We start from the raw sequence: 25310 nt of genomic DNA, 5'->3' as shown, positions 1-25310 counted from the left end.
GAATTGATGACTATCGATTCAGTTCACAAGAGATGAGATTCGGGCTTGTTGGTAGCTCATATTCAGTAAGTTTTCTTGTAGCGCACCCAAAAAACGGGAAAATATTAAGGCACATATAGACGAACGGCGCTCATTCTGTCTATATGTGCATTCATTTCTTCCTGTCTTTTACGTGCGCTACAACAGAACTTACCGAAGATGATTATCAGTTTGTTTTGGAAAACGTTTAGTAGTTTGGCGTCCGTGCAAAATAGTGATCGTGACGTTGAGGAAGCTTGTGCTGGTTTCTAGTGCCTGTTGTTTTCATTGTGATGATGGTTGATTCGGTGTAAATAAAAGGGAAGTGGTGCGTGGCTTAAATTAGAAATGACGCAGCTTTGGTTAGGGCACTGACGCAGCGATGATACCAGTTGCAGCTCTAAATAGATTATTTTTTGCAAGCAAGCAGCGTCATAACTGCGGTGGTTCCTGCCCATGATGCAGTGTTGCTCATACACGTGCGTACAGGACGTGTCGTGCGCTTTTGGTATACCCTTGCCCTCTCTGGGGATGCCGAGCAATCGGTGGAGAGTGCATCACGCGTCGACGCTGCATGCAAGCGGACGCCGCGATACTTTGTGCCACGTCATTGGCGACCTCGTGTTGCAGGAGCAACGCCGATGGTTACCTAACAATGCACCGCAGTCTGCCGCTCAGTGACCCTGACAGCGTGTCGGGGGTTTCACCAGGAGACCGTGATGCAGGCGCGGCTGCGTAAACACCGTTCGGCCTGCAGGAAGCTCGCTGAGCGCGTGCTGCAGCCACCTTGGAGCGGCGTGCAGTGCAATCGAACGCACTTATCATGCCACCGTGTTGCCGGAAGCCTAGACAGCGATCGTGCAGTGAGACCTCGACAGTAAAGCATGAACCAGCTCAAACCTGGGCATGGCGTTCGTGCAACCGAGCGAAAGTGTGCGCCGAGGTGAATCTGAACACCATTACGTCAGGTGGTACGAGTGCGGCCAACATGAATCTGTCTGTCAGTTGTTGCCATACAGACCATTTTCATGCCGGGAGCATCGATGGGAATGTGCTTGCTGTGTTGTCGAAGGGCCCGGACCACCGCTACCTGCGTATAACGCGATGATGGTTGGCATCTGAAAAGTGAGTGTTCCCAACTCGTGTGAGCACAATCTCTGCCATTAGCCATACTTAGTTTAAGCTGCATATTAAGGTATTAGGTTTGTATGGTTTTTTTTCAGTTCACTAGTTGCAATTAATTGAGTGATGTGTGGGGTTCAGTGTCTCTAAAACCACCATATGATTTTGAGTGATGGGCTCCGGAAATTCTGACCACCTGGGGTTCTTTAACGTGCCCCCAAATCTGGGGCCTACAGCATTTTCGCCTCCATAGAAAATGCAGCCGGGATTCGTTCTCGCGACCTGCGAGTCAGCAGCTGAGTAACTTAGTCACTAGACCACCGCGGCGAGGCCACTAGTTGAAATTCTTCTGAGCGCTATAACCTGCTGAGCGCTATAATTGCTGAGCGCAATTCTGCTGCGAGCTATAATTCTGCTGAGCGCAATTTTGCTGAGCGCTATATCCGAAGCGGGGTGCTCCGATTGTACGCAGAAAAGCTAATGACGTGAAGATCTGCCTCGCTTACTGCCGATTATTCAATAAAGGTCATTGCAAAAGTTCTGGCTAGCAGCATATCTTTGAGATATTTTGTTTGATTTGCGTAAGCAGGATTTGCTGTGAGTTACGTCATTCCTTAGAGCCAGTGCGGACAGTTCTGCGTAGAGTTAATTTGGTATCCCTAAGAAAGTACAAGTTGGGGCATGCCGTTATGCTCCCAGTGAACTTTGAGACGACGCAAGGCCTCATTACAAACAACTCATTAAAAACGTCAAGTCGGGGCAGTGGAGGCTCGCCAGACCACGGATCTTTCCGCTTGATCACATCCACCAAACAAGCTTGGTTGTTAGTTCGTTGTTTCGTTGTGTTGTTGTTTGGTTGTTGCAGCAACGACGATTGTGCAGCACCGATTCGGTGCTGCACAACCGTCGGAAAAACGAGGTGAACCGGCGACCCACGTTGTAATGATAACGTTGCGAGCATGTTGACTGATGCAGACTCTAAGTGCGGCTGCCTTCGGGCCGCTCACTGCATGCGGCTTGCGCTCTTCTTTGAGCCGATATAGCCGGCTGGTTTAGAAGGTGGAAGGGATAGACGAGGCTTTATTTTCAGCGCAAGCGGGTAAAAGCGAACGTATCTCTGAATACCGTTATGAAGCGCTTACATGTGTTTTGCCGGGCGTGGAGAAGAGCGCTCTTCAAGTGCGTTCGTTATCTACCGTTTTAGTCACGCACCCGCTGACAAGAAAATGCTGATTGCGAAAGAGTGACTAACTCTTGTTTTTGCAGGGACACCACGGGAAAATTTTGGGCAGCCGCATGGTGCCGCTTGTGGCTCAACTGTGGAGGCAACCGCGGAAATGAAGAGCCTGCGCAGCACCTCACATGAAAAGGCGTACGGCTTCATTTTCCTGGCTGGCTTGGCCTTTGCGTGCGCAGGGTTCGCCGTGTTTTCGACGTACAGCCAGTTCCTCGGACTGGTACTGGTCATCTTCGGCGTGGGGGTCATCATGACGGGAGCGGTCTTTGTAGACTCGTGCCTTACTCAAGTAGGAGCTTCTAGGCAATGCAGCCCACCCGACTACGAAATGGTAATGGCACAACGTGAAGACGAAGACGGCGACGCGGCGCTGTTCCTTGGTCCGCCTCCAACGTCTACAAGACGACACTGGAGCCTCCCTTCTCCGTGGAGCCCTTTCACTGAGCCGACCCTCTTCGAAATGAGCCCTGTCAACGACCCTCGCATCGGGCACCAATTGAGCACGCAGCTGCCGCAGAGTAACTGCTCCGAGCGGGACCGTCTGCAGGGCCGCTTTGTCTACCCATTGAAACTGCCAACCACCCTACCGCACGACTCAGCGGCTAACAATTTGAACTCGTCGGCGGGCGAGTCGTGGACGCCGGAACGCGACGCTGCTGCCTGCGGGCCGATCCTTCAGCCAGATGTTTCCTTCGACGGAGCCTCACCCGCGCATCCTGCCTGTGTATCGGTGGATCCGGACGAGCTACCTTCGTACGACGCGGTGCTGGCCGAAGATCTCCGGGCAGGCGGCGTTGCGTCGCCCGACAGCCGATCTCCACGCGAGGACAACGGCCGGATGACGCGCGGCCGATTGTCGGCCCCCGAGCTTCTCGATTCACCCTCGTCGACTGGCACTACATCCCTGGCTTGTGCCGACCGCTAGCGTGCGCCTGCAGCGTCGCGCACTGCAGCGGCTTGCGACGAGCGTTGCAGCAGCCGGGAAGAGCAGCAGCTGGTGTCTATAAAACTAGAGCCTTTCTTTTGCTCTTCAAAACAGCGTGGATGTTCATCGGCGAGCGCACAGCTGCGCCGCCCTCCATGTCTGTTCGTGGCAGTGCTGCGCATGAGATCTCGTGGGTGAGTCCCCCGCCTATTTCTGGCTCCAAACCTCCTATTTGTTCGGGAGTGTATCTATCGTGTCGGCCACCCTTATGAGGTGATGGCCGGCGCGGTGCACGGCACACTTCCGCACCTATGACGTGACGAGGTGGGGACAAGCAGAGCCGCGTTAACAGCGCGACGTCGCGTGGGGTTTTGCTGTAAAGGTTGGTGAACCTGTGTTCCTTTTTTTGTTTGTCGCCTTTTCTCCGCCGCTTGCCTCCTGTAATTCGCAATCGGAGAGTGAAAGCGAGATGCATGCTACAATTCACAGCCGTATTTCATACGTGACTGCAGTGGAATACGTAGTGGTCGATTTCTGTAACGCGTCGTCTACTGCGTCGTCTATTATATAATGCATATGCTTCTTTGTGAAACAATCAAATGTAACAGTTCTGCTTGAAGATCATCTTCTTGTACTCGTTGTAATCATTATAGAGGGCATTATTTATTTGGTCGATTTGCATGTTCGATTTTGGGCAGAAGAGTTGCCTGTTCTACTTTATCCCTAGGACAAATCGCTTCCTTTGAAGTTACTGTTTTATTATGGCTTCTGTATCAACAAAAGTGCAAAGTTATTAAAAAAATTGTCTTCGTCGATAGTGGCAGCGTATTGTGTCTCGCTAACATTCCCTTGTAATATTTTATATTTTGTGAAAGAAGTGCCACCTGGCTTATTTGTTGAAAACTCGAGTGTATACTTGTTATCAAAAACAACTATAAAAATGCAACTCTCACAGCAATCTCACCAAGTAAAGTTGTGTGAACATGAGGAAGCAGAGGTACTTTATACCGGTATATTATGCTCTATTATGGTAGTACTCACCTTCTGTAGTCCATAAATATGTTCCGTCCTAATAAAGAGAACTTTCGATGTGCTCAGTGTGCATAAATCATTTACAATGTTCACATTATATACTTAGCGCCATGTTGGTGTTGTCTGGTGGTGAATGCGTATACACTGCGCTAGATCTCCACTTCATATGTGACGTGACATTTCCATCCATTGCAACTACAAGGCCAACACATAAATGATAAGACTTGCGTGAATTGGGAACTAATTGGAAAATTGAAGTATGATTGGTCTTGGTACTGCTTCCTTGAATTTATTTTAGCTCTTAAATAGTAACAAATTGATGTGGGCTAGTTCGTACATATTTAGACCAAAGAAATTAACAGCGGGAAAGGAACAAAGACGACGCAGCTGCAAGTAAGCTGTCTTTTGTATGTACACTCGGGAAACTAAAAAAGAGGCCCCCTGCGTGCACCACTAATTGCAAAACCTATTACACTGATTAGACGTGCAATGTTGTTTATTAATTTTCGATTAGCTGTGGGAAAGTCTATGTTCCAACAGGACAGTGTTTTCATGATCACGCTCGAACACAGGGCAACAACCTAAAGAATAGACATCGTAGCCATTTAGTTGACCATTGCAAGAAGTGCGCATATATTTAAAGGAGTTCGTAACTCCTGGTGGTGGCACACGTACCACCACCAGGAGTTGACGTCACCACTAACCCCCTTAAAACTAACATGCCAAGGATGACATGGCGCCTTTGAAAAAAATAGGTCCTCCTATCGAAACGGCGGCCAGCCAGTCTGAGGCACTTCCACTGTTAACCCTTATTATCCCACTTGTTTTTGCGAAGTAATTTAGTGCTAGAGCTACTTCATGAATAAGCGAAAGCTGCAGAATACATTAATGCTTTCACTCGTCAGCAACATTTGCCGTTCTCTCGTATCTGTGTAAAAAACGTATTAAAATATTAGCTAACATGTATTTTGCTTAGAAATATTCTATTTTTCTTAGAATACTTGCTATTACTGCACCGAACTTGACGTGTTTTTTTACAAAAAGCAAGTGATACATTATGGCAAAAAGTGCAAAATACGAAACGGTGACAGGACACAGCACTGTGTCTTATATGTTCCTGTTGTGATTGCGTCAAACAGGTGCTGAATGCATAAACCTTCTCTATCGTCCAGTAACTTCTCCGTTAGCTGGCTCCTTCCACTGATGTTGGGTCCAGCGTCAGGATTTGCTGCATTATTCACTTAATAACTCCTTTAGCGAAAAAAAAACATTTTTTGAATGTGCATCCAAATTTTTGCTCAAGCCATCGATGGTTTTACCAAAAGAATAAATGTAGCAAAATCTAAAGAAAAAAAATAAAGCTATCAGGTCATCTACTCTGTAGCTCAGAAATGAAAAGTGGCATAACATTTTTTTATTTCTCTGAAAATAAAAGACTTTGTGTACGGAGCACCGTGCTAAAGTACGTGAGTAGAACATCGTAAATGCTGGAGCGTTGTAACATGTAACATGGTAAATACTCTAACGTTGTAAACACTGTTACAGCTTCGCTTGAACATTGAATCCACAACTCAAAACTTTTCTGTTTAGATGCTTTAACGAAAGCAGTTTTGAGGATTCGTTTTAGGGACATGGTTACTCATTTGTAAACTTGGTGCTTAAACCTTTTACAACCGTACCAATTACTGTCAATTTTCTTGAAAGCTTAAAATTAATATTCTTGAAAGCGTAAAATAATATTCTGCTTGCTACAATAACCAAAATTTTATTAACTTTACTGCTACACGACGCAAGCTTCCCTCAAATCAATTCAACAGTTTTCACATTGAAACATTTCTGAATATTTTGTGTACTTGAACAAGCATGTATAAGTTGATTGCTAGCCAGGCAGTCGTTGTCTAGTTAGTCGCGGTGCAAGCATGTGGACATGTGTTTGCACACGTGCGTATATATATATATATATATATATATATATATATATATATATATATATATATATATATATATATATATATATATATATATATATATATATATATATATATATATATATATGGGGAGAGCGTATGCGTGCGTGCGTGCACAGTTGGCACAGTTTTCTTTCATTGATCGCACCCTTATGTCAATACTGCATTGCTTTTCTTAATTAGCCACCTACTGTTATTTAAGATTGTTCTAGCGTAAAAGCTGCTTTACAAAACGACAGCCCTTAAGCTGTGCTCGCATTTTTTCGTTTCTCAAAAATCGTTCACCGTTCAGTGGTCACATTACCTCTGGCTACTCGTTATCGCAATTAATCAGCGCATGTCGTTATGAGCCGATATATATAGCACGGACCTTTTTTTTTTCAATAGTTACCCTGAAGCTGAGTTTATGAAACTCTCTTCACTGTATTATGTGGCTAGCACTTCCTTATAGGAAGGCTTCTGCAAGAAGTTTGATGCCTGTTCCTAAGAAGAACGATGCATACGAACTGTTTTGAAAATATGGGTCCGAACGTCGACAGCTGATGAATAAGTCAGCTGCTTTAATGTCGGATTAATGAACCCCAGCCTATGCTGCATACAAATTATCCAATGTTTAACTATCATGAACACTTTTTACAAGACTATTTTAGCTATGACAGTGATGCTTGTACAGGTGGCATATGAGTATAAATCAGATTATAGCCAAATTACTTTCCGTTACCGCGGGCCAAAGCCTCTTCATTTTGGTTTGTGAGTATCAATTATGTCTTTAACGCAGTTTATTACTTATCTTATTGCGCCTACAAATACATATTTTCATCGTTTGTGTCTTTGTACACACATACTTCCGTTTAGCGTCTGAAACAGGTTTCCCGCGACTATTTTGCCAGTACTAAAGCACGTTCCATTACATATTTCCATAAGACTTTGTAACAACGCTAGACTTCACTGCTATTATTGAGAACGCGTTTAGTTACTCCGGCGAAATCGGTCAGACTTTTCATCACCCTTCTAAAACTACCCACGTCCGCTTTTTGGAAATCTTAAAGCGGCCGAGAACTTTTCCCAGGAGAGCGTTTCTGCCATTTGACCCATGTCTGTCTCCAGTAATTCAATATTTCATTTCGGTAATTACTCTGTACTTTCTTCCTCTGGCAATCTTATAAACACCTGGTACCACAGCAAAAGTAGTTATGAAGCAACGTGAAAATGTCGCATTTTTATTATTTTTGAGAATTTTGTAAAGCATTTCAAGAAGCACCCTAAACACTATAGATGTGAACTATTACTATCGCGTTTTTTACATCTTGGCACTTTTTTCGAGATTTTCATGATGTCAATGAAAGTGTCACCCTTCTAATATTTTTTCCCAGCTATAAGGTTGCTGTCCGAAATCCTATAAGCGGCTTTTATTTCGTATTGTCATCACTGCTACGCTGAGATAGGTTGTTTTGTCAACGTAATTGTATTGACAATACAAAAATTTTACAACAACATTTGTACACAGTACCAGCCAAGAACTTAATACTTTATTGTAATAACTGGCTTTTGTAATGATAAAACCTATTGTCACTTTTTTCAGTGGTACGTGCACACCTTCAACGACACGCGTCAACGAGAATATGGGCACATAAAACCGATGATACATGATCATTTGTCATTTAGTCATAATACGAGCACCCCATGTTATATGTTGAAGCTTACCGCTTCAAATCCTATATGGCACAATGTTTTGAATTTCCTAATTGTTGTTCTACCAAATACCAATTTTCTTAAATTACTCTACCGAATAGTTGAAGGACACTACAACATAGACTCATCTCACATCATTACTTATCCTAAGGCTTACGCAACTAGGCGAAGACAACTTTTCATGATAACGCCTTTACTTTCACAAAATAACTGCGTTAAATACCTTTTCTCTCTAGAACTCTTGTTAATTGGAATAACCTAAGCGATATTGTTGTAACACTAACTCACTTTCTTTCTTTGAAAAATGCTTGCAGCAGTTCGTTGGCATCGTTGAACACATTTCTATTGTATTCGTTCGTATTTATTGCATAATCCCGTACAACTCGATTATTTGCCGGACAACTTTCCTTTTTGAAATTTTATTCTATTTTGTGTTTCTTCAGTCGTTTTGTTGCATTCTTCTGTTTTACAGTTACTATTTGCTGTTTAATACCAATGTGTTTCTTGTTCATTTCTCCGGTCCTAATGTTTTTCATGTATGCATTGCATCTTTCACTTCGTGTACTTTTTGTATATACTATTGTACTTTTAATGAACATTATCCATCTATATTTCACACCTACTATTGTCTCTGCTGGAGACTGTAGTATCAATTAAAAATACATAAGTACCTTTAGCTAAATCTGAATAATTATTTCCTTTCATCTAACGACAATACTGCAATTTTATCAACACTAAATACTGCGCCCCCCACGTTAGGACACGTCGGTATAAATTCTAACATTGCGACTCATTGCTTCTTTATACACTGCTTACAGTTCAGCAAACGAGGCAGCGTTGCAATGTGTAGCCCCACGTCATTGTCACTACGTCAGACCTTCACGTTGATCGGAAACGCGAAATTGTAAATGCTCTCCGAGTGGATAGAAGAGACCGAAAGTTGGGCACACATGTGCAGTGTTTGTGCTGTGGGCATCTGCAGCAAGCGCAACGCGCGTCCGGTTACAACAAGCATCTCCACACATCATTTGAAGAGTGAAGGTCGCGTCATTCAGTAAGAGAAATACAGCGGGGCATAGAAATACGAGCGGCTGTCACGAATGCCTTATTTTATAACGCCCTCAATTGCTAACCATGTAATCGTAGTATGAATGCACATGAATGCGTAGCGGAAATGTTTAAGGATTACTGCTACAATCTGACTTAGTGATTCATATTATTACAATTTCAAAGAAAGAAAGGTCGGCTGCTTGCCAATGCAAAGAGGTATGTCTCACAGTTTTGAATAACCTGCAACATGTGCGATGAGTTTCGTCTGCTGAATCCACAGGACTCACGTTTCACAGTTACACCACGTTGCACGTTTACGGATTGCGCTCGAGATTGATGATGCCCTGTGAGGGTGTTGACCAAGTGGCTGCAGTTGCGACTTCGAGCAAGAACCGTTTCATGCTCAAATACTCTGTGCTGAAGAGCGATTCGTAACAGTAAAACCATGAGAAAGCAGAACGTTCTCTGGAGCACCCAGATGTGTCTGGGTTCTCCAGAAACATCTGGGAATAGATGCACATAAAAGGCCAAGCTCAAAAACATAATATTGGGGGGGGGGGGGGGGAGAACAGAAACACAGTCGAGCACTCAGTGGCACCATGTTTTATTTCTTCCCACACGATGTTAATAAGCACGAAAAATGATCAGCAGATCACGTGGCGCGGAAATGTTCTGACAGGGTCTCATTCGAGCACATCTTTCAAAACTTGCACGTACTTCTTTATCATGCGAAGCAATCGATGCCTGGCTGACGCACGCGCTCTGGTTAACATGCAAGTGGTATGCCTCCACAACCTCGCGATTCGTTTCGTTATTACTTCTGTACGCTACATGTGTTTTCTAAAACATTGGCTCACAATGGCACGTTTTGATGCGCCGCCATGTTTGTCCTAGCAGAGTTTGATTGCAGAACAATCGAGTTCTAGCTGGCCTCGATTGCTCTACATGATAAAGTGCAATTTTTGAATGAAGTAACCAAGTGACACCCTGTCAAGACATGTACGTGCCACATGATAAACTTTTGTACCCAATAACCTCATGCGTGAAGGAAAAAAAAAACTAATTCTCAGTCACCGCTTGTCCGCGTCTCTTTTCTTTTAGTCCTCCGTCCGGGTCACGCTACCCACAGCAATATCATGTTTGCCCAGTAGTTTTCCGTTCCGATTAGGCTTATAATCTTTGCTCTTAACGAAAAACTAAGCTGTTCGTATGCACGAAAACCCAAGCTTTCCCCTTGTATTGATTTGTTTGTAGCATTTACGCTGAGAAAAAAATTCAGTGGAGATGCATACATTATGACCGGTGAGACTGATTCATCAAGGTGTGACCTATATTATTTAACATGAAGGCAGCCCCGTCACATGTTAGGAATTTTTTTTAAATTCGGTGATGAAAGAGATATAACGAATAAACAAGCATTGTTAGATTTCGTATGTGCACATATACTATAACAACGACTCTATAATGCCACACTTACCCAATTGAGGCAACACGTAAACCGCAAAACCCGCATAAATGTCTTATGCACTCTCTTTCCTGTGCGTCCAAAATATTTTGTTGTGAATTACCATCACTAGACTATCCTCCGACCCCACACAAAAGCAATCATATTCACTGACAACAGTTCAAGTACTTCCCCGGCATTGTGAGCACCTTGCGTAAAGTTGCACTTCTACCGGGTACTTGTCACAGCAAACATGAGGTCCTTATGCGATTTCATAAAGCCCATACGCCTTCCATCTTATGTTTAAAGCCGTTCGAGTTCATCTTTGTAAGGTTATGAGGTTCAGATTAGCTCGTCTTCGACAGGAGAGGCCAGTGGGAACGTGGATAAAATTTACTGGAATCTGCTCAGAAAGCTTGCTTTTTTGAGTCTACCCAAGATTTGGTCTTTCAGTTGGGAATATAAGCTGCCATTCATTCCACAACACTGTCTGTGAATCCAATACACCTGATCTTTTCGATTAACTTATAGTGCACGACATGATCAAAAGCCTTTGAAAAATTAACAAAAGTGGTATCAGCTTGAAAATTTCGGTTAATTAATGACGCAAAGTCTTGGGGTATCTCTAATAATTGAGTAATTGTTGATAAACCTTTTCTAAAATCATGTTGCATAGAGTTCAACACGTTATTTTCGTCTAGGTACGTCATGATAACTTTACTCACTATGTGTTTCATTAATTTACAACAGCAACTTGCCAGTGATATTGGTCTATATGTTTTCACGTGTAACCTATTGCCTCCTTTATGAATCAGTATTACTTTAGCGCACAGGCAATCCTTAGGAAGAGAATCTGTATTCATTGATGTCAAAAATACAACCTCCAAAAAGGGAAAATGTGAAGATGTACGATAAGTCGCTTATCGTTCCGATGTACGATAAGTATATTATCTTGTTTTTGCACTCAGAAACAAGATAAGAGACTGAACGAACATCTGAGAGCGCTTCCGTAAAAATTTCTGGGTGACTCGTTGCATAAATTCTACAGCAGGACGCAGACAAGGCTTTTTCAACTTTGTCCGCATGTTCAGATAATTTATTCTCGAGAGATAAGAACTAGTAAAGAAGGAAAGAACGGGAGGTTAACCAGTTTAGGACAGCTAGTTGGCTACCTTACACGTGGGAACAGGATGGAGAGATGAGAGATTGAAAGATGAAGAAGCCGCAGATAAATGTATGGGGTAGCTTAGACAATTTTACTAAAAAGACGACAATGCCATCCATGTACTGGGGCTATCAACAGGATTCAGCGTTTCAATGGACTTCAAAAAACATATGGTTTCGATTAATCAGTTGTGTATAGACGTATAAAGGGCACATAAAAATGCCCAACGCGTCCAGATCAAGTCTGTGAAGAATGTCGACCGTAAGCTTCGGGTGTAAGTATAGTAGCCAGGAAGGTGCAGGTTTAAGGGTGCACAGAAGGTAATAAACACAGTAATGCTAAACGTTTCTTACAATTTTAATGTTTATGCTTTGTGGTACTGCATCATTCAAACAAACAAGGCAAAAAAGTACCGCATATGCGCCGCGACGCACCCACCCGTTTTCTCGCGTCCTGATGTGTCCATCTTTGTCAGCGCACATGTTAATAATTCTCGTGCTCTCGTTTACAAAGGGCAGTTCTTGGCAAAAAAATGTTTCGTTCGCAATGAGGCTACTGAATAGAGCGTTATGCTGCTGAACATGAAGTCACAGGTTCAGTTCACGACACTTGTATTGCTCTAACGGTGGCCGCACTTGGGCAATAGATGCGAATTCATAAAGCAGCAAGTAGCAGAAACCGATCCTGTACCTCTCACTGAGGCTCATTAAATAATGTCTCTTCTATTTGTATACGTCAGACACGATAATTACGTTTTAATAACGTACTCGTTGCTCATGCGTGACAAACTGCTCAGCATTGGAGGTTTGTAAGGAAATGCATGCATTGGTTCTAGCGTTAGACGTTGCCAAGTTCAGGGCCTAAAGGCGGCCTGTCCGGATCCAGAGATTCTTAGCATACTCTGCTGCGTTGCAGATCTGACCACCGCCGTGTTCAGTTGCTTCGCAGCTGCTGGGGACTGAGGGCCGTGAGTTATTTGACGTATGCATGCGGGAGGTAGTGGCCAGATACTGCACCAGGGTGGCCAATCCTTCTCTGGTGAGGGAGTGCGTTACCGGCGGTGGTTACCGGTGAGGCAGCACCCCAGGCCTTTTAATGCAGTTCCATCACCACGCAGATTTTTTTAATCCGGTTTGGAACTGCGCGGCACCGGGATTTGAACCACGGACCTTTTGCATGCGAGGCGGATACTGTGACTACTACGCCATCGCCACAATGGATCTATTAAGGGAAGTCTAGCTGTATTATTCGAGGAGCTAGAGGGTGTTAAATGGGATATAGTAGGGCTCAGTGAGGTTAGGAGGACACATGAGGCATATACGGTGCTACAGAATGGGCACGTCCTTTGCTATCGGGGCTTGGCTGACAGAAGAGAACTGGGAGTGGTGTTCCTAATTCACAGAAACATAGCTGGCAACATAGAAGAATACTATAGCATTAATGAAAAGGTGGTAGGTGTCGTAATTAAACTGAATAAGAGATACAAGATGAAGGTGGTACAAGCTTACGCACCTACATCCAGCCATGATGACGCTTCACTTGAAAACTTCTATGAAGACGTGGAATCGGCAATGAGTAAGGTAAAAACACAGTATACTATAGTGATGGGCAACTTTAATGCAAAGGTAGGGAAGAAGCAGGCTGGGGACCAGGCAGTAGGAGATTATGGTATCGGTACTAGGAACGCCAGAGGAGAGCTACTAGTAGAATTCGCAGAACGCAATAATTTACGGATTTTGAATAACTTCTACCGAAAACGAGGAAACCGCAAGTGGACATGGAGGAGCCCTAATGGCGAAAATAAGAACGACATAGACTTTATAAAGAGTGCACACCCAGTCATCGTGCAGGATGTGGAAGTGGTTGGCAAGGTACGATGCAGTGTCCATAGAATGGTACGGTCTCGAATTTGCCTAGACCTGAAGAAGGAACGACAGAAACTGATACGCAAGAAGTCAATCAATGAGCTAGCACTGAGAGGGAAAGTACAGAAATTCATAGTCTTGCTTAAGAACAGGTACTCGGCTCTTAGTGAGGAAACCAACCTTAGCGTAAATACAATGAATGATAATCTGACGAGTATCATCACGGAGTGCGGAGTGGAAGTTGGAGGCAGGGGAGTTAGACACGACACTGGCAAGCTTTCGCAGGAAACGAAGAACATAATTAAGAAGCGCCAAATCATGAAAGTCTCAAGTACAACAGACAAAATAGAACTGGCAGAGCTTTCGAAGTTGATTATTAGGCGTAAGGTATGCGATGTAAGGAGGTATAACATAGAGGAAATTGAACACGCTCTGAAAAACGGAGGAAGCGTCAAAGCAGTGAAGAGGAAACGTGGGATGGGCAAAAATCGCATGTATGCATTAAGGGACAAAGAAGGCTTAATAACTACCAACATGGATAGGATAGTTAAAATAGCGGAGGAGTTTTACACAGATCTGTACAGTAGCCGGGACAACCACGACCTTAATACCATAAGATCTAGCGGTAACCCAGATGACACCCCACCAGTAATGATAGAAGAAGTCAGAAAAGCTTTGGAGAGCATGCAAAGAGGCGAAGCTGCTGGTGAGGATCAGGTAACATCAGATCTGCTGAAAGATGAAGGACAGATTGTGTTAGAAAAACTAGCCACCCTGTTTACGAGGTGCCTCCTGACGGGACGAGTACCAGAGTCTTGGAAGAATGCCAAGATTATCTTAATACATAAGAAAGGAGATGACAAGGATTTGAAGAATTACAGGCCGATCAGCTTGCTCTCTGTAGTATACAAGCTGTTTGCAAAGGTAATTGCTAACAGAGTAAAAAAAAGGTTAGAATTCAATCAACCAAAAGAACAAGCAGGATTTCGAACAGGCTACTCAACAATCGACCACATTCATACTATCAATCAGGTAATCGAGAAATGCTCAGAATATAACCAACCACTATACATAGCCTTCATAGATTACGAGAAGGCGTTTGATTCAGTAGTAATATCAGCCGTCATTCAGACACTGCGAAATCAGGGCGTCGATGAAGTATATATAAACATCCTGGAAGGAATCTATAGGGGATCAACTGCTACCATAGTGCTTCATAAAGAAAGCAACAGAATACCAATCAAGAAGGGTGTAAGGCAGAGGGACACAATCTCCCCATGCTATTTACCGCGTGCTTGCAGGTGGTTTTCAGAAGCCTAGAATGGGAACAGTTAGGGATAAGAGTTAATGGAGAGTACCTTAATAACCTGCGCTTCGCCGATGACATTGCATTGCTGAGTAACTCAGGGGACGAATTGCAACTAATGATTACGCAGTTAGACAAGGAGAGCAGAAAAGTGGGTCTGAAAATTAATCTGCAAAAAACGAAAGTAATGTACAACAACCTCGGAAAAGAGCAGCACTTCGAGATAGGTAATAGTGCACTTCAAGTTGTAAAAGACTATGTCTACTTAGGGCAGGTAATAACCGCGGAGCCGAACCACGAGATTGAAGTAACTAGAAGAATAAGAATGTGGTAAAGCACATTTGGCAAGTACTGTCAAATTATGAGAGGTAGATTGCCACTATCTCTTAAGAGGAAGGTATATAACAGCTGTATCTTGCTGGTACTTAGCTACGGAGCAGAAACCTGGAGACTTAAAAAGAGGGTTCAGCTTAAATTGAGGACAACGCAGCGAGCGATGGAAAGAAAAATGGTAGGTGTAACCTTAAGAGACAAGAAGAAAGCAGAGTGGATTAGGGAACAAACGAGGGTGAAGGATATCATAGTTGAAATCAAGAAGAGAAAATGGACATGGGCCAGGCATGTAGCGCGTAGACAGGATAGCCGCTGGTCATTAAGGGTAACTAACTGGATTCCCAGAGAAGGCAAGCGAGTGAGGGGGAGACAGAAGGTTAGGTGGGCAGATGAGATTAAGAAGTTTGCGGGTATAAATTGGCAGCAGCAAGCACATGACCGGGTTAACTGGCGGAACATGGGAGAGGCCTTTGTCCTGCAGTGGACGCAGTCAGGCTGATGGTGATGATGATGACATGCGTTGGTTGCACTAGCCACACTGAATGTCAGCAAAACAATGTCTCTGCACAAAACATGATTAACAAATGTTGTTTGACTGTCTACGCTATACGCATACATAAAGGCGAATGAACTAGAAGCTCATTACATTGTCCTTATGAAACGAACCCCCATATTTATTGTCTTTACACTCTCAGAAAAAAAGAGCCAATGGACTGTTTTTGTGATGCCTGACTTGCCATGTATACGAGTTTCCTTTAAAGAAACGCGTAAACTTTTTGGAGATCACTAACTCTCTTCATAAAGCCGTGTGACACCCATAGGGGAGTCAATGTGCCTTTTAGAGAAAATCATATACGTGTCAAGTCAGCAAGGTCTCACTGAAAAGTGTAACATATATACTTATTTTTTTACAGTGTAGTGGCAGGCTGTACACTGTAACAAATAGCAATATAGTTTATTATTTTTTTTCGTTGATTGCATATATCTATCTGAATCTATTGTGTCGCATCCAGTACTCTCACATTTAATCGCCTGCTTATTTTGTCAAAGTTGTGTACGAAACGGTGTTGTGGGTGGTCGGGGCTAGTCAAGCTGACATGAATGCAGTTTTTTTCCTCCGTTTGTGTCACATATTGAATACTATTCTGAACATCTTTGTGTAATATAAGGGCGTGAAATACTTCAATACCAAGAGTCTATAAGCTATCTATAAGATATAAGAAAGTACAATATCTATAGGATATTCTACTTCACTACTATTTTAAAATACATCTGTTGCTTTTCAGCATCGCGGTTATCTGACTAAGTCACTTCGGTGGTTCACCTGTATTTTAGTAAAAAAAAGTGAATTCTTTCTCATAATAACCACTATACCAAAATATTACGCATGAAATAGGATATTTCTGCCCTGAATGCAGCGTAATTCGTTCTTATCAGTTGTTCAGTTGCCCAAGAGATGCATTACCCTGATTCGTATGAATTGCAAAATTATATTCCTACACCGGGTGGCTACAGCTGCCTGTTGAGTATAGCGAACGTGGGAGTCATAGCTTGGGCAGGTACGCCCCGTAAAGGTGAACACGTGGTCGACGCATAGCAGGAAGCGCTGCACATTCGAAATAAGCTGCAACAAAGCCAGCACTTAACTTTTTCATTTATGTTTTCTATATCTCAGATGGCCGTGAAACACCGCATGTCCTCGCGCGCATACTGCAGTGGCGGCGAACAGCATCCGGCATAGCTTTGGTGTAACTTTCTCTCGTGCTATTCAAAGTGCAGATTCGCTGCGGGGCTCGGAAGGAGAGCTTTTGCGAATTCGTTACGAAGCACTTACCTCTGTGTGACTATAAATGGGTCGTTTCTGTGTGTCAGCAGCCGAACAGATGTGGAGTGACATCTCATGGCGATTTGTTTTGAGGCTGCGGCAATTTCCTGCGATGACGCTCACGAAGCGGTTGCGAGTTTGTAAACATAGCGCAACCAAACCCGAATATGTAAACGGTGCGCTTCCTGAAGCACAGAAAAGCTGTCACTCCTAAAAGTCGCAAGAAGTGAGGAGAGGGAGAGAAACCAAGATGAAGAAAGGCAGCGAGGATAACCAGACGAGCGTCCTGCTTGCTACCCTGCTTTGTACTCAGCTAAATGTATACAAACGCTCACTAAGGTTAGAGTTCTGTGGCTTATACGACTTCTTCGCTGTGAGAGTCAATAGAGCAATCGTGGTCTTTGAGATAATAAAAATACCCTAAAGAGAAATAACGAATGAGTTTAGATTGATACGTGGTACTCTATGAATTGTCGTTGATTTCATCATCATACCTTTATTTTTAGAGGGGAAAATCAAGTTTAAAGTGACCTTTTCATTCAAATTTCTCCCAGCGTGACTTCACGAATTTCAATGTGTACTTATCGCATTTCGGTGCCATTAGCTCCAAAAATATCCCCAAACTTTGTACGTTAAGTCTATGGCCTCTTCTAAAGTCAATTTACTTCAATTTTACCGATTAAAAACGGTAAAAAATATTTGACATCACGCTTATTGGGCGGAAACTTGAAGGAGGTGTCTCCACCCACATTTTCTTTTTCGCGCGTTTTCTAGCTTACTAAGCGTCTTCTTGTCGCAAGCATGGCGTTCTCGGTATCATGAAAGAGTACTTTCAGCGGAACAAGAAAAATAATGTGCTCTTTAGTACCTCTTTAGGACTGCCGGGTGTTCCCATGGGCCCTGCCTCTTTTTGCACTTCGCGCTATCCAGTGCCACCGTTCGTTGTCGTAACAAACTTACTAGATAATTGAGGAGGGCGTGAAATACACAGCACACAAGAAAAAGACGTACACGGTATGGCGTGCCACTATTGCAACGGAATTTTTCGTTGTGGAAAACTTATTGATAACGGAGTTGTGCAAACTGAAACCAAAAGAGTCGACACAAAAAAGTATAGACATGTATACTCTTCAATATATGCTCTTCAATAAAGGCAATCTCTCCTTCTTGCAAATTAATAGACGGTCGACTATTGCAACACGGCCCCTCTCGCCCACTGAGGAAGACCTGACTAGTCCCCCTTCTAGTGGAGTCTTTGTGCCTGCAGTACATCGCAGTTGTAAGCGCGAAAAAAGAGGATACCTGCTTTGCACTCTTTGCTGCGCAACGCCGGATGCGTGAACAACCTGTCAGCGAGAGAACTGTTGTGCTTCCAAAAACGCACGTAGAGACACCTTCCAGTTTGCTCTGTATACGCCTTCCTGCACGCATCGGCATTCTGCACACAACACCACGTGAGCGAAAAAAACTCTTTTACGTGCTTGATGCTACATATCCCCTGTTATCACACCGCTCAATCTCGCCTACTCACTTACTAATGACTGAGCAAATGTGGTCCACCCGTTTTTTTTATTATTTTCTCGGAGAACACGATGTTAACAACGTACATTGAAGTCACTCTCTGAATGCCGTGCGAAAGCCAGTGGTCATACGAGATTCTTACAATCTTTTTTGTTGTTGTTTTTGTGAAATTTCATTCAGGGATTATACTTTTTTCGCAAGTGGCCGCTATGGTGTTATCAGGAAAACCAGCTTCTTCCAACTTTTCTTTTAGCTTCATGAAAAAAAAAAGAAACTAGTGTTCGTGACGTGCGTTCATGACTTGTCCAACGCGGATCTTAGGCACCAGCCGGCATTGTCCTGAGCTGTATACTACAGAAGCGGATTCGTGGTGTTAGGAGAAAACACCAAACAGACATGTTTTTCTTCGAAAGACAGCTGTAAATTCAGAAATCGAAGTGGCCCATCCTTTGGCCCTTCACACGTAAAAGTGAAGCCTATAGTCTCTTGTTATAAAACACACTTAGTACTTTATTAGCATTCCTGTTGAAGCTGGCTGAACTAACCAAGAGCAGGTAGTCGTTCGCGTATACATGTACACTTTGTAGACCAACCCATCAAGGGCAGTCATTAGAGCATAGTCCACGTTTTCCAAGAATATATTGCTCAGTACTTCGAACCAATACAGGTGGCGCCAGTAAAACGCAAAGGTACACTTTTTTTTTACTGCAAAACACACAAGATCAGCATGTATCGTAAACAGATCGAAAAATCATGCAGAGCAGCTTAGTTCCCCAAGAAGCAGCGTTCTGTGCTCCAAGTGTTCAAACTTTGGGAATACCGGGTGTGTTTTGCATCAACAGAATTTTCGAAGATTGCTTGCGGCACATGAGACAAAATCACTTAGGAGCTGGCTGTATTACTCGAACAGGAGTCGTTGATTCAAAAACTTAAGATGCATAATTGATGAACTTATAAAAGAAATGAACAACCTTACAAGAAATAACTTAAGCTTACGTATCGCAATAAGAAAATTGGAACTCGTCATCCTGCACCGCATACAAACTGGAATCGACGCACTGTTGCTCACAGTATTGCTTAAATAATCCGTCATTTTCCTAACTTTACGTTTGCCTACTCGTTATACTACAAGAACACTAGTACGGCTATGTTCACAATGAAAACTCATCAACAGGAGGTGTTTTTGAAGCCAACATTTCGACAGGTGGTCTTGTCTTGAGTGTGGTGGTATGCTGGGTCAGTTGGTGCGCCATATTGTAGACTTTATAATCGCAAAAGAGCACACTTAGTACTTTATTAGCATTCCTGTTGAAGCTGGCTGAACTAACCAAGAGCAGGTAGTCGTTCGCGTATACATGTACACTTTGTAGACCAACCCATCAAGGGCAGTCATTAGAGCATAGTCCACGTTTTCCAAGAATATATTGCTCAGTACTTCGAACCAATACAGGTGGCGCCAGTAAAACGCAAAGGTACACTTTTTTTTTTACTGCAAAACACACAAGATCAGCATGTATCGTAAACAGATCGAAAAATCATGCAGAGCAGCTTAGTTCCCCAAGAAGCAGCGTTCTGTGCTCCAAGTGTTCAAACTTTGGGAATACCGGGTGTGTTTTGCATCAACAGAATTTTCGAAGATTGCTTGCGGCACATGAGACAAAATCACTTAGGAGCTGGCTGTATTACTCGAACAGGAGTCGTTGATTCAAAAACTTAAGATGCATAATTGATGAACTTATAAAAGAAATGAACAACCTTACAAGAAATAACTTAAGCTTACGTATCGCAATAAGAAAATTGGAACTCGTCATCCTGCACCGCATACAAACTGGAATCGACGCACTGTTGCTCACAGTATTGCTTAAATAATCCGTCATTTTCCTAACTTTACGTTTGCCTACTCGTTATACTACAAGAACACTAGTACGGCTATGTTCACAATGAAAACTCATCAACAGGAGGTGTTTTTGAAGCCAACATTTCGACAGGTGGTCTTGTCTTGAGTGTGGTGGTATGCTGGGTCAGTTGGTGCGCCATATTCTAGACTTTATGATCGTAAAAGAGTAGGAATAGAGAGAAAGTACTTGACAGGACAGGCACTCAACTTGCGGCTGCTGTTTGTTGAGAAACTTGCGTTGTTCCTGTCGAGTTATTTCCTTCTGTTCCTGCTGTTTCACGCTCACACAGCCTAAAGGTCTTGTTTGTTTCGAGGCAGAAACTATCTAACATTCACACGTGTATGCTTCACACCATCTCTCCAACCAAACAGCAAAAGAGAAGACAAGTTTGAAAACAGGGGACGTGGGTGGAGAAGAAAACACAAGTGGGATATGGAGATAAGCGACATGCCGAGTTGGCTGACTTATCAGAAAGGACCGAAGAAAAAAAGCAAAAGTGAGGGGAGGGGAGAAATCCGCCTTGTACGGGCAAGAAATACTGATTTGCGGCAAGATGGCTTGGTCTGCTCGGGATGATTTGTGTTTCGTTCTGGTTCGTCACAACATCGTATATTTCTACCAACGTCCCGTTCAGAGTGTGTCCGCGGCGGACCGAAGAGGCTTTCATTTGGCTGACCTACTTTCTCTCATGATATGTCGACGTACTAAAATACGTTCGCTTTCACACAACTCTCTGTTTACCTTGCTGGTTCCTTCACTCACGAAACTATGCCGGCCGTATCGTGTTCTGCGATTGGGCGACGCCTTCGAAGGGGACGAATTACGCACGCTGCAAAAACGGTGGACATGGTCCGTGCCAGCGCTGGCGTGGTATGTCGTCTTCTATTTTGGTTTCACTGAAAATGTCCACTCACTTCATTCAGATTGATGTATAATCTATACGTGCTCACATGCGACACTTCGTTGAAGTGGCACCCAAAAAAAATTGTAATTTACCTCAAAACCATGCCACGTGACACACATTTGTGCCAGAGCACGTGCGTTTTCTCTGTGAAAATTTCTTCAAGGGAGAGGCGCACTAAAAAAGAACACCATAAGAGTACGTGACATCGCTGAAACTATCATTATAAAGCCAGTGGTCACCCGTAGTGGCAGATCCTAGATTTCTCATCGGTAAAATGACTCTCACGTAATAGAGGTCATGTGAAGAAAGTCTGTATTGAGCAATCATCTGTGAAATATTCAAACTTCTAAGCTATCCTTTGTCCTCATTCACATGCTCACAATTTATGATAGCAATTTTCTGGATTGGCGCGGAACGCTGCTTTATGACCAATACCAAAGTTCCTCGAAGTAAGATTTGAAAATACGGGGCTGTTCTATTCTTGTTTCTCTTAATGCTGTTGTTGTTGTAATTCATTGCTATTAAAAGAATGTGTCCCTCACAAGCCTCAGAAAATACAAAAAACGATTGCAATATTCTCTCATGGTGTATCTCGTCTTACTTGTGCACTCATTGACGCAGTAACAGTGATTTCCGTGACCCTATACCCCAGAACACAGCAAGTTCACTGCGTGCCGCCATATTAAGAATGCGCGTCACGCCATCTGTTGCAAGCGTGCCGTGTTGAAGCAACGCCTTGAACGGCCATGCGAGCAGAACCTCCACAAATTAAACGCGAAAGTTGCCAACCCGAGCACAGCTGTGAGCATGTTTCGTGCTTATCCTCTCCTGGAAATTCAAGCTGTTTTTTTTTTTTTGTGCGTGTGAAGTATCGAGAAGACCTTCCTCGACAGTCCGGAATGTCTACAGCACGTACATTGCAAACTATGGAAGCAACTTTATCGGGTACGTACCAGTGGTATAGCCATAACACCAGGCCCATGCCCCCCCCCCCCCCCTTCCGAAATCTTATTGGCAATAGCATAAGAGTGAACATGACCATTTAAAAATAGTGCCCCCCTCCCCCCACACACAGACACTTTGAAAACCTTTTTTTTTTTCCTATAGGCCCCTAATGCGTACTATCGCGATAGAAATAAGCGTCAAAAGCGGAAAGCGTGGCTTTCTACTCAGTCAAACTGCGACACACCTTGACTTCCGCTAGGCAAAACTTGTGCTTCAAGCAAGTAGCAGAGCGGAAACTCTGTTACCTGGGGTAACCACGAGGCTAGCAGAGGCGAAATGAACCTGCAAGTCGGAGCAAAAAGACCTATATTATCGGAAATCCTTTTTGCAGCAGCCTGCAGTGTAAAAAGACCACAGTGTGGAGAACAGTTTCATGTAATGTGACACATGAGTGAATCTAATAGCCCCCTCTAATGTCCCAAATCATCTCAACATTTTTCTGCCTTTCTTCCTTTATTTTTGTCTTTCTTTCCTACGACTTTTTTTGTTTGCCTTTTAATAATTGAGCTCAGAGGCTCCCGAAGGGACATAAGCTGAGGGGGAATATGGTGCAAAATACATGATGTATCGGATGGATTTAGGGATTAAAATTTTTCACAGAACCATTGGATTGATGGATGCGAAACATCATTGTAAATCCTGAGGTGCTCGACTCAACGCGCAGCTGGCTGCTCCTACGTTGACACAGTCAGGCCATGCCCTACCGTCGCATCATGGGCCCTCTGGACAGCCCACGGTTGATCCCCAACCTCGGGGCTCTTGAGAGCGGATAGCCACTTGTCTTCATAAGAATGGCCCATGTCCCGTAACGAGGGGCAACGCCAGAGCATGTGGCCTAGGCTGGCGAATTCGTTGCACTGCCTGCAAGAGCGATTAGGATAAATGTCGGGATAAATTTTATGCAATAAAGCCGGGCTGGGATACGGACCCATCTACGGTAGTCTGAGAGTCAAAGCCTGCGCTCGATTTAACTTGTTGTTCGGAAGGGGAAAGCCTCTCCTGCGGAGATAAAAGGGCTGTGTAATTTCGTTGTAAGTGGTCGGATGATCTCTGTTCTCCCCAACTGCCGGCCGGCGGGGCCGGAGTTCCCCATGGTCGCGGAAAGTGAGACCTTGCGCCTTGGAGTGGGCCAGCTCGTTCAGCTTTGTGGCCACAGAATGAAGAAATTGGTCTATTACGAAACGACACAGATAATCTAGACTCAAGCATTTCCTTCTCTTTCTTAGATATGTTAACCACTTCACCCACTATCTGTTCTTAAAAAGAAAAGCGAGAAGGTGAGAGCTTCGCTGGAGCGACGCTGAAGTGCCGCCTTGCGGCTGGACTGTGTCTGTGCATTAGCCGTGTACATAAGAAGGCCGAGTTTTAGAGTAAACTGACCCTTCGTGAAATGCACGACAGGCGCTGTATTTGGAACATACCACTGTCGTGTGGGAAGACCTACACACGGCAGCAGAAAGGGGTGGGAGAAACGAAGGAAAAGCAAGGCAGTTGTAGTGGCACGTAGTCCACTGTGCGTGGGAGAGAGGAGGACGTCCACTTCAACGCGAGGCTCGTCAGTGTGCCTTCCGCAAAGTCTGTTATCGAAGGTTTACTAAATAAAACATCTTGTCCGCCTCACTCATCAACCGGGAAAATAAAAATAGCGCCAGATCACGACTGTATGACAATACCACATTGCTTTTGTTCCAGAGCATTTTACAATTTCTGCGCAAAGCTCAGATACCCATTTATCGTGGTAAGTGCGCCAACATATGGTAAGTGCGCCAACGTTTCAAACTACCGCCCGATATCGCTGACATCCGTTGCATGTAAAATAATGGAGCACATTCTATTCACGAGTATTGTAGCTCACTTGAATACTCATTCTGCGATTACGTCAGCCCAACATGGATTTCGTAAAGGTTTTTCCTGTGTTACCCAATTATTGGAATTCACAAATGATATTGCTTCTGCATTAGATAAACGGCTTGCGGTTGAATGTATTTTCCTCGATTTCAGGAAAGCTTTCGACACAGTACCCCATTCATTACTCATTGAAAAGATGCTCACATATAAAATAAATCCGGCGGTTGTCTCATGGATTAAAGAATATCTAACGTTACGCCGGCAATTCGTGGTTGTAAATGGGGTTCGGTCACGGGCACAAACCGTTTCATCTGGTGTACCCCAGGGCTCCGTCCTGGGACCTTTGCTGTTCTTATTGTACATCAATGATATTGGCGACGGTTTGACATCGCAGTTGAGGCTGTTTGCAGATGACTGTGTGGTTTATAGGATCACTAACGGTACGGAAGACCTCAACCTGATTCAGCAAGACCTCGATCGAATCAGCACATGGTGCACTAGGTGGCGCATGCAGCTAAACCTCACGAAAACTGTCAATATGACATTCACTCGAAAGAAGAACCCTCTAAATTACTGCTACACCCTGAATAACATTGTAATTGGTAAAGTAACCGAATTTAAATACTTAGGTGTTTGGTATACCCCAGAATTATCGTGGCAGAAGCAGGTTAACTACGTAACCGGAAAGGCGGGAAAAATGCTGGGCTTCATTCGCAGGAACTCTGGTGCATTCAGTCAGTCCACACGTGAGCTACTCTACAAGACGTACGTGAGGTCCGTCCTCGAGTACGCTTGTGTAGTGTGGGACCCTACGACGGCGCGCGACGTTATTAAACTTGAAAGAGTTCAGAATCTCGGTGCGAGGTACGTGTCCCGTCAATACACAATTAATTTCAGTGCAACAAGAACTAAGGAAGAACTCAAATGGGATACCCTGGTACAACGACGCAGAAAGCTGCGCCTGAAGCTTTTTCATTCCATTTACTATGGTACGATTAACATACAGAGAGACATATATATAATACCGCCTAACTATAGGTCCCAGCGCGTGGACCATGAGCGAAAAGTAAGAGAGGTTCTATGCCGCACGGAACTTTTTAAGAAATCTTTCTTTCCAAAAACAATCCACGACTGGAATAGGTTACCTGCTGAC

General features: G+C 43.8%; 1 protein-coding gene across 3 annotated transcripts in view; it reads left to right on the top strand.

Moving 5' to 3' along the window:
* The first annotated feature begins 611 nt into the window (after positions 1-611).
* Positions 612-25310, top strand: part of LOC119175722 (uncharacterized) — a 36528-nt gene continuing 11829 nt past the window's right edge. The window contains exons 1-2 of one of the 3 annotated variants that reach the window (XR_012888128.1): positions 612-1143; positions 2407-3496. Coding sequence is in view for 1 of the 3 variants with exons in the window: in XM_075881950.1 (XP_075738065.1) it covers positions 2478-3302 (825 nt within the window). In the remaining 2 variants the exon portion in view is untranslated. Of the gene's footprint in view, positions 1144-2406; positions 4396-25310 lie in introns of those variants that run through there. The other 2 variants (XR_012888129.1, XM_075881950.1) reach the window with 2 other exon arrangements.

This window comes from Rhipicephalus microplus, chromosome X (assembly GCF_043290135.1).
Source record: "Rhipicephalus microplus isolate Deutch F79 chromosome X, USDA_Rmic, whole genome shotgun sequence".
NCBI classification, from domain to species: domain Eukaryota; kingdom Metazoa; phylum Arthropoda; class Arachnida; order Ixodida; family Ixodidae; genus Rhipicephalus; species Rhipicephalus microplus.
Note: the sequence above shows the minus strand (reverse complement) of the source record. Positions and strands in the feature narration are given on the sequence as shown.